Raw genomic sequence first — 10749 nt, 5'->3', positions numbered from 1 at the left:
TTTCCCAATGCAGGCCACTTGCTTCCCTTTTCATACATTAGGCGGCATGATGGATTCTGAGAGGAAGATGTTTTTCCCTGTCTCTTTGGAAGGAGGAAGATCTCTCCCCACCTTAACCCTGATCCTCCATCAAGCCAAAACACAGCAGACCACTCTTTAACAGAGGAGCAAATCTCATTTAGTTCAACATTAAGCAGTTCTTTCAGGAGAAAGGGCATAAAAGCCAGAGCATCTGCTCTGTACACACTGAATGGCCCAGCAGCACACCGAGACAGTCCTACCTTCTGCATCCCTACCTGACACTTGTCTACTTCCCTGCTGATGTCTTTGTAGGATGCTGGTGCCCCCCCTCAGAGCCAGATGCCTTCCAGCAGTGCTTTGGGCAAGCTGAAGTGCCCACTGCACCTCTGGAACTGCCAGGCATTATGGATGCTGTGGCATTTGAAGTATTAAAGCCCAGCTGGAGCTCACCATGCTGGCAGAACAAAGTAGCTGAAATTAAGACATTGATTTTTAAATTTAAACCTCATTTAGCCAGTTTCTCTTGCAGAAGCTATATCCTGCCACTTGTTCATGATCTCCAGTTCCCTGTAAACTCCAGAGCGGCGACTGATAAATTTCTCCAACCTTCAGAGGGGGTTTCTATATGAATTGACAGTAAAGAGGTAACATGAAAACCAGGTTTGCTCCATCAGATGTGGGAGCTGGAGTAGTTAAGGATCAGATTTGACAATGACAGAGCCTAAAACACTGTCTCTAGGAAAATGAAGGATTTATGAGTGCAGAGACTGTGGGGAAGCAAGATGGATATGCTCATAGAAGACAGCAATTCTCTGGAGAGAGACGTCAGAAGGAAAAGAGGAGGGAAATTACTTCCCAGAAGAAAGGTAGGAGCAAAAGTTGCAGAACATCAGTGTGGCTCCTTCCTCTAATGGAGAGCAGGGACTTGCAGAGATGGTGCTACCCACCCTGCCCCAAAGCCTGAGGCAGGGTCCACATGGCAAGGGACTGCTGCTCATACAGCAGGGGAGGCACAGCCACATGTTGGGCAGGTTAAGATCACGGAATTGTGATACAGCTTACCAGGAGGGCAAGAAAAAGCCTCTCAGGCACCTCCACTGTCCCACCATCTCCCCCACTCCCCAGGTTTGGCTGCTCCTACTGCAGCTGTCTCAGACATTTCCTTCACAAAGGGAAACTTCATTCAAAAGTGCCACCAGGACTTTTTTGGCAGCCAAAAGCAGTTCATTAGGGCTTCTCTGCTGTTAAGGGCATCATCTCCCTGCTTTTCTTCATCAGGTTCACAATATGATAACCAAGATTTGCAAGTAGCCTCCCCTACCGTGGGAGAAACTCCTGCTGTGAAACCAGTGGAGCTGTCCTCTCTCAGCCCACATCAGCTGGTCCCACAGACATCTGCACACCAGCAACAGTTCACAGGGAGAAAAACGGCTCTGCACTCGGGTGTTTATCATGGATGCTTTATCTCGACATATGGGAAGGAAAGAGCAGCCAGTGAGGCTTGTTTGCTTCTGGTGGAAAATTATCCACATAGTTTATTGTCCTCTCCCCGCCGGTCACCTTTGGCAGAAGCACCATAAAGCCTCTGCAACCAGGACTCTGCTCTCAGCTCTGCTGTTGACTTGGCCTATTAGGTCTGACACTCCTCTCTCCATGTCAGGATTTACTCTTCTGAAAGTAGGGAATAACACACACTTGGGTGTCCCCTGAGATAGGACTGGGCAAGCTTTGGAAAGCACTGGGTGCAGAGCACTTACATCCCATGAAATCCAGGCACATCTTCCCCATCCTGGTTTAGGTCCTACCTAGTAAAGTTTTTTTATCATCATGTTCCACTAACACACACTCTGAACAGAGAGCAGCTTTGCATGCCACACCCCCACTCTGAAAACCTGTATGGGCACCATCATCCAGACCCTTTTGCAGGGCTGAATGTGTCCTTACATTTTCAGCTCCTGTTCTTCAGCTCTCAGACCCATCAGTGTCTCCTGCTGCCTGGATAAAGTGCTCTTTTCAGAAGCATCAGCTCCTCAAGCAGGATCTCAGTGGTCCTGTCCAGCACTGCACATCACTCTCCATCTGCATCTGAAGCTAACAAGGCTCTTTCCTTCACACAGGCACTGCCTCACCCCACTGCCCCCCACAAGCAGCACTGAAATGAGCTCCTCAGCTCACAATCCTGAAAGCAGGCATGACAGAAGCACAGCATTTTAACTAACTCTTCATAAATATATTCACTTCTCTTAGTGAATAATTTACCCCAGGCTCTGGCAGCAGCTTCATCTGCTCCAAAAGGGATATAAGAACATGAAGTAACTTTGTTGAAGCAGCTTGTCAGAATGAACATGCAACAGTGTCCTGATTTACAGTCCAATTCCCTCTTTCTCCTGTACGCTCTGTGCTGTAAAAGGAAAGGGGCAGAGATCAAACTGGTCTCTCCTTCAGTTGTTTGCAGAGAGCTCAGTTTCTGATGAGGAAAAGAGGCCACCCACCTTGAGGGCTGTGGGCACTGGCAGACTAATCTCTCTGCGGGAGATTGGAAACACAGGACTTCAGATAACTGTCATGCTCTCCTAAATCAGCCTCCTCTGTAATTCTCAGTCCCTGCAGCTGAAGGGATGTAGCACAGTGACTCCAGGTTTCTGCCCTGAATCAACTCCAGCATGGCTGGTTCCACTGCTAGGGATGGCAGTGACAGTGACCTGAGACTGCTCACACACTGAGATGGTCTGAGACCAGCTCTCTGCACAGCAGTGCTATAAAGTGCAGGACTACCAGAGAAATCAGCAGATACAAAAGTCTGCCCCACCAGCAAGCCCTGGAGAGCCCTTTCCTAGTGCCTTCCCCAGAAGCCTTCTACCAAGTATCCTGGAAGGGGATGGGATGAAAAAAAACCCTGCCCTAATAGGCATCCTGGCTATTCTTGTCTTTTCTTTCCATGTTGCTGGCCCGGGGAAAGAGCTAGGGGAGAGATTTTATTCCTGGGCATGTAATTTTGAGATCATTGTTAGGGTGGGGTTGGGAATGCTGTGCCTCAAGGGCTGCAGTTACTTGAATAGATGTGGTATGATCTGACTGTGCTACAGGGAGAGAGAACTAAGCCTGCAGCAACCAAACCCAGAAGTTTATTCCTCTATAAAATATCTCTTTATTAAAATACAATACTTTCTAATAACTACAATACAGCTTCAAGAGCAGCACACAGAGCAAACGTCCCACGTGGGAGCTGTCTGGGAACATTTGCCAGAGACCATTCAATAACAGCAGTGATAATCATGCTACCAATGTCTTTAAAGCCAACAATCCTCACCTATAGAGCTGGATATCTCAGGCTGCAACAGGCTGCAATTAATCGGGTTAGCTGCTTAATACACAATAGCCCAATGTTTGCTGCTGAGCTCCACCAAGCTCTGTCCTTTTGTTATCTTTCCTAATCCATATCCTATCCCATGATGCTGCTAGACAGTTATTATCCAATAATAAAAAGGTAGGTCTGTGCCCCAGTGAGCTGTGTCCCTTCTGCTTTGAGAGGTGCAAGGGACTTGTCTGGCTCAGTCCCTTTTGCTGGGCTGTGCCCTGCAGCAGCTCACCCCTAACATCACCCACTTGATCAGGATTGATGAAATGAGGGGGGAAAAAAACCCCAGGTAGATAATCAAGACTGTTAAGAGAGCAATCCATTGCCACCATAGATTTAAAACCTCCAAGAAAAAAAAAAAAGAGCCTGAAGTCCAAACAGCAGAATTGAAAATACCAACAGCACTAATTTATTGATGGCTTAATTGGTTTAGCCTTCTGCAGGAGACTCCCAGCTCCAAGAACCTTGTAAGAGACCTGAAAAAAGGCTCCAAAACTGGTAAAGGACTTGGGATAATTACAGCTCTAGGCTTTCATGAGGCTGAGGTGGAAGGGAGCTGAAAGGGAGGAAGGAATTACAGTCTGGGAAGGACCCTCCTCTCCCTACGGGGATGATTTGTACTCACCTGGCCCCATCTCTGCTCATAATAGAGCTGGGTGAGCCAACAAGGTTCTAACCATAACTCAAAACAAGGCTTGACTGTAAGCACCATTACTAGGATTTAAACCAAATGATTTTTCCCAGCTGGCCCTTTCTCCAGGGGAGCACACCAGACAGAATGCCTGTTGCACCCCTTACAGTGCCTGAGCTCAGTCTCCCAAGGCAGTTTAGGTACCAGGAGAAGGCTGACAAAGCAGCCTGAGGGAGTTTTTGCAGCTGGGAAAGGGACGAGAGCTTGTGTAGGCAAAGCCTCACACACCAGCCAGCTCCTGCAGCACAGAGATCTCCAGGCAGGGGTAAGGCCAGCAGTTCAAGCACCAACTGCTGCACTGAATTTAACCATTGGCACTCACCCACGCAAAGTGGCAATCAGTTTTGCAGCCAAGTGTGTAAGCTGTTACTCTTCAGAAGACTGCCAACAGCTCAGTGCCTCTGGAAGGCCTCTCCGCCACCAGCCCCACTCCACCTGGAGACACAGATCCACCCTCTGTGCTCCTATCAGTCCTGGCAGGGAAGTGTCTTGCCATGCCAGCCTTGCTTCCAGATGAGCTGTCCATGATCAACAGGCCCAGACAAGGAGAGCCCATCTGTCTGGGCTCTCTAGCAGTACAACACTTGGGCTTGCAAGCTCCTCCTTCAGCTTCCTCCTTTGGAAGACTTCAGAGGTCTGTCCTGGCTAGTCCCTTACCCTGGGAGGAAAAACACAGCTGGATGAGGGGCTGGTCCTTGCTGCATCTCCACTGAACTGGCTCATTTTTAATTTCCAGTTCAGATCCCAGTGTTTAAGACTATTTTTCGAAGACAGAATGAATTTGTTCTTGTCCACGAGGTGTGCAGAGACTGCTCCAGGCTTTGATAGCCGATGTGCTGCTGGCAATGAGCACAAGGCTCTGGAAGAAACTGGTGACATTTGATTATCACTTGGATCAGGAGAAAGAGGGAAAGCAACTTTCAAAGGCAAGGCTGACACTGTTACAAACACCAGCAGAAATGACCTTCACACACAGCTAGCTCTCCCTGCTGCCAAGAACCATCCTCTCAGCCGCTATCATCTGAATCACCAGTACACCTGGGGCAGTGCTGCTTTACATCAGCCTCTGCTGCTCCGAAATCCAGGGGCTTTCCACCTGGCTGAGGAAAAGAGTGTGCAGTGGATTCTGCAGCAGGCACGTGGCAAAGCCTGCACTGACCTCCCAGCTCAAGGAGGCTTGATTTTTTCAAATCCTGATGCAAAGTATGGCTCAGCTTCCCATCCATGCCAGGGCAGGGGGCACAGGTAAACTGAATCAGCCTCTGTCCATGTGGGAAGTTTTTCCCCAGCACAACAAACAGGTAGGCTGGCAGCTCCAATGCTGCTCAGAGTGCTTGGCAGGAGAACCACCCTCAGCACCACATGGCCAAAAGCAACTCAAGGAAGGTGAAGAAAAAGACACAGATTATAGCAGGACAGAGAGTTCACATCTGGCCGTTAGCATTCAGGCAGGACAAGTCCAGGAGACCACTAAACATTATCCAAGACCATTCTTTAGGATCTAAGCTCTCTAAGCACCAACAGAAGACCAACCCATGTTTAACTCCCAGCCCTGCTTTTGGAGGAGGGAACAGCAGTGATGTGAGGACACAGGAGCAGCCAGCTTGATAAATCTCAGCAGGATGGGATCCATCCTTATCCTGGAACCTGCAGCAAGTGCTTTTCTCTATTCCCTGCATCACATGGCTTTTTGATAAATAGTCTTTCCCAATAAATCTATCCCTCATTGTACCCATACGGAATCCGTTGCTCTAAGTAGCCACTGAGGTGCTGTCAGGGTCATTAACTATCATTATCTGGGGCAGCTGTTCCCCAGTGTGCTGACGCGGGAATCAATCAGGCTAAAGCATGAATTTCCCCTACACTTCTCCAAACACTGCCATTGTCCCTCTCCATCAGGCGATGAAAAAGAGGCACAGTTCTGCCTTTATGCCAAGGTTTAGCAACGCTCATGCTGGAAGGAGCTGGCTAAAGGGAAACCAATGGCAGATGAGGCAGGCGTCAGCCTGTCACAGAGACAGGATGAGGTCTGACTGATGTCTTTACCAGGAAAGAGGAGGCAGGGTGATTGGAAAGAGGCCAGTCAGCTGAGCAGAGCTCACTCTTAAAAAAAAAAAAAAAAAAAAGGGAAAAAAAGAACCCCAAACTTCCTCACTTCAGTACCCCTTAATGAGATAACCTTTCTCTGAAGAGCGGAGGGGCTTTCAAACCTTTCATGTGCTCAGACAACAAAGGGGAGAAACAGACATTCAGGATTTTCACACCATCCAAGGTCAGGATTTGTTAACTCAAGCTGTTCAACATCTGAGACTTGAGAGCTTAAAATCCAACTTCATTTTCCTGGGTGACAACTGCTTAACCCCATCTCAGAAGTTCTTCAGAACAGAGGATCTCTATTCCTCTGCAGTGACTGCAGCCACTTCTAAACAGGATGAACTCACAGAGAAGGGACAATACCCAACTGCAGTCAGGTCAAGACTATGTGTGGGAAACAGAGAAGCAGCTTTTCTTCCTATTCTGGGTCAGTGATAGGTATAAACAGACCTAATTCTGTGCTTGAGTGGTCTGGACCCTTGAACCAGGAAACTGTTAACCTGCAGAAATGTTGGTTATTAACCTGCAGAACTGCTATTAGCCCTGAAGAGTCACTCCATCTAGGTTACACAAAACAAGACAAACCTGAACATAAGCCTCCACAACACACACACACCTCTCAGCCTTTAAGGGCATGTACACATACAAGGCCATGTGAGGCAGCTGCATCTCTGAACGACAATGGCACTGGAAAAAAAAATGTAGTGATGTCTTATTTCTCTTAAGGGAATAATCTGTCTTCCCAGAAGTTCTTTGCAACAAGATTTTGGAGACAACTCACGGGAGCAGAGCTTCCCAAGGACAACACACATTAGTTTGGGGATTTCCAATGCAACACATCCTGCCATAAAGGAAGACACAGGAAAATAAAATGCAAACAGATGATAAAACTAAGAGTGGAAAGTCTGACTGAAGTACCTTTTGTTCTTGAATCAAAGCAAAGATTGTTCAAAGTCTGTTGTACACATGCTGTGAGAATGAGAAACTAAAAACTGGTAGGGATCACATCCCCCAGACACGAGACTCTTCTGAACCCCTTCTGCCTCTCACACAAATCAGACTAAAATTCCATCTATCAGCCACATCTGATGGAGAACAATTTGTTTTGTTTTCATCAGAAATTTCATCTTAGAATAAAATCCTTCTCCTCAAAGATTTATTAGGCCTGCACAGACGTCCTCAAAGAGGTTGTTTTGACAAGCACTTGCTTCCAAACAAGAACATCTTGCCAAAGAGAAGCGACAGTGGCGTGACTCAGGTTCCATCAATGGGAAAGAGGTGGCCGAGACTCTGCCAAGACTCACCTATCCATCTCATGAGGGATGTCATGATTTGAAGATACTTGGTCTTCTGCACATTGAAGAAGGTGAAAGGGCCCAAGAGGAGAGTGAATGCTGCCTGGAAGGACAGTAAAAACCACACATTAGGTTAAAAACCAGAAATTCTGCCAGTAAGATCAATCTATCAGTAAAGCAAAGCTTGCATTGAAGGTTCACCTCCAGACATGTCTGTTTGTCATGACACTTTCTTTGTTGCTTAATTTTACAGCTAAGTTGGCTGAGACACGGGGGGTCAAGCAAGCTGTTTGGTATCAGAGAACATGCCTCGGGCTGCAGCAGAGCTCAGGATCCTCTTGGCTCTGAGCCGCTTGCTATCACTGCTACCACACTCCTTAACTGACACGTTTCAGTAAGAGCTCTCAGTGCAGCCTTACGGAACATTAAATATTAAACTGTGGCCTCTTTGCCTGGGTACATGCTTAGTTTAGGTCTGAATAGCAATAGCCCTGACCAGTCTGCTCGCATTAACATTGATGGGGTGGCTTCGGGGTGTCCCAGGCTCAACAGCAATGGAGCCAGGGCTGCATGGAACTTTATTCCCCATGCTTTAAGTTGCTTGTTTTACAGTAGGAAGCTACAGCACAACAGTTCAGCTCTTGACTTGGAAGCTGAAAACCTGTGCAAAGTGAGGAAAAAAAAGAGATACTCATATGAAAGAATTTAAAGGTTCTGTCAATGAAGAGATATCTTTATTTCACCGTCCTCTTACATGTGTATTAAGAGACAAGTGTTACATGGAATCACAGAATGGTTCAGGTTGGAAGGGACCTTAAAGATCATCTTGTTCCAACTCTCCTGCCATGGGCAGGGACACCTTCCAATAGACCAGGTTCCTCAGAGCTCCATCCAGTCTGGCCTTGAACTGGGGATGAGGCAAATTAAACTGGGGTATGCTGCAGCACCAGTCTGTTGCATCTCTTCTAACTGGGTTGCAAAATACATCCAACAAAGCTGGACTACACAGCTTCCCATACAAGTTTCTTCTAGCACCTTTCTAGGGCACAAAAGGCAACCATGCTGTCAGCCCACACCCAGAAGTGGCACATCCTGTGGGGTACCATCACCTTTGCCCAGGCACCAAGTGGTACTCAAGTCCTATCTAGCCAGACAGAAAAGACTTCACCGCAGGAAGAAACAGACCTTGGCTGCAGTCTGAACATGGACTGAAAGAAGCTACTTGTGAGAGGGAGACAAACTGGGTGTTACAGAAGAGAGCCCTGCCTGTCATCCATGGGATGGCATCAGCTAGCAATACACTAACAGATCCAAAAGCTGTAAGCAGGCAGTGTTTAGACAGCCACAGCACACACAGTACAGGTTTGTCGAGCATCCCAAAGGGATTTTTAAAGACAACTATTCAACATTAATATTTACACATTGCTCTTTTCCATGACTTCTTAAAGCAGTTCAAAAAAAGGTGTCACCAGAAGTGAAGAACTGGGACTCAAAGGGGCAGGCTGCCGAGCCTCAAGGTCTCTGTCGACCCCAACAGAGTCAGGGACAGAGCAGAATCCAAGCTATTTTAAGACTAGTACAACCCCAAGAAACCTTTTTTTCAGACAGTTTCAGAATATCTGCAAGGCAAATTGGAAATGCCTCACATCACAAGTATTCTCAGATGACCAAAGTAAATCCAGAAGGGGACCAGGGGAGAGAACCCTTGGTTTGACACGTCGCTCCGTGAGGACCTATTCTGATCTGAGGCCATTGCTTACACCAAACCTTGTTTTTTCTGCTTGGAAAAAATAAAAAAGGACAGGAAGCATGCAAAGCATTCAGATTTGTGAAGCAATTGATGGGTTGTTGGAGGAAAACTCTGAAATCACACAGAATACAACACCACAGGCATAACTGGCAAGACTACGAGCTAAACCAGCCTTAACAGTTGTGACACTTCCAGTTTTAACAGAGAAGCAAAACAGCCAGTTACAAGCCTTTTTTTTTTTTTTTAACTCTACTCCCTCTTGTTCCTTTCTTCTAATCAGGAGCTTAACTCCCTTCTTCTGCCCTCTACGAACTGCCACTCCATTCTAGGATGGTGCACAAACCTCAGTGGACTAAACAGACCAAAGAGTGATGTAGGGCAAGGACCCAGAGCAAACCAAAGTAGACACCAACTCTCTTAGTGAAAATTATTCTTGAGTTTGTGCCTAATCTCTTTCAACCTCCTCTCTCAACACACACTCTGCTCAACACAGTCTCCCTTCAAACCACGTTAATAGCTCCTGCGTCACAAAGAGCAGAAACACAAAGAGACGGACGAAGGATGGTGATAATTAAGGAACAGGTGTCTGCTGCAAATTAGAATGCACCAGAACCAATTGGCTAAACAGCCCCTCAAACCATAGCAAGGACTGACACAAAATCACTGTGCACTGAAGCAGGTGTGTCTGAAAGATGGATTTGTCTTGTGCACCGAGGAAGGAGCTGCGTTAAGGTGGATTTGGGGCTCGTTTGCTGGAAATGATCAAAAGCATCATTAGGTGCTGGAGGAACCTGTGTCTCCTACATGCTCCCCAACATCTGCTAAAGAAGCACAAAGAGTTCTTCTGATTTACACTCCACCTTTTGCAGTTATTCTCCAGTGCTCAAAGCACCTTAAACTAGTAAATCCATTGAGCAACACTTTCAACTTTTTTCCTCTCTGGGCCTTACTGCTCAGCTGGTGGGGAAGAGACACAAGTCATGCTTAAACGGTCAAATTCCCCTCCCAACCCTTAAGATAATCAGTGTCTTCTGTTCTTAACAAGATCCTGGAGCTGGTCCAAAGGAACCAAGCGAGAGATTAATTCGAGTGGAATAGAAATTTATTACCTTTTCCACTTGATGCCCATTAGTGATCCAAGTTGGATACCCATGGATCGATACAAACAATGCTAAGGCCTGCAGTGAGATGAGGGTGTCCTGCTTTGCAGGGATTTGTGCCAACCACTTTTATGAAGGGAAACCACAGCACACACTGGGCTGCTTGGGAGGAGAAAGGCAGGGCAGAAAGGGGCATGAAACAGCCACATTAACATCACTTTGAAGTGAAATTGTGTACAGCTCAACAGGATTGAGCACAGGGCAGGAAAAAGGGGCCAGTTCCTCACCAACAGCCAGGACATGAGGAACAAGGACTTAGTCCCTGGATTAGAGCTAATCTCACCATCAACTCTCAGTAGAGTCCCAAGGCCAGGAACCCTGTTTAAAAACACATCCCCAGACCACAGTGCCTAGCAGGAGGATGTCTACTTTCTCTGCCT

At 47.0% G+C, this 10749-nt stretch overlaps 1 protein-coding gene across 1 annotated transcript in view; it reads right to left on the bottom strand.

Annotated features, from left to right (window-relative positions):
• Positions 1-10749, bottom strand: part of TMEM104 (transmembrane protein 104) — a 39607-nt gene that overhangs the window by 5060 nt on the left and 23798 nt on the right. Inside the window, exon 8 of the mRNA XM_009076378.1 lies at positions 7469-7562. Coding sequence (XP_009074626.1) covers positions 7469-7562 — 94 coding nt within the window. The remainder of the gene's footprint in view (positions 1-7468; positions 7563-10749) is intronic.

This window comes from Acanthisitta chloris, unplaced genomic scaffold (genome assembly GCF_000695815.1).
Source record: "Acanthisitta chloris isolate BGI_N310 unplaced genomic scaffold, ASM69581v1 scaffold34606, whole genome shotgun sequence".
NCBI lineage: Eukaryota > Metazoa > Chordata > Aves > Passeriformes > Acanthisittidae > Acanthisitta > Acanthisitta chloris.
The sequence above is the reverse complement of the archived record's forward strand: the minus strand, read 5'-3'. Positions and strand labels throughout refer to the sequence as shown.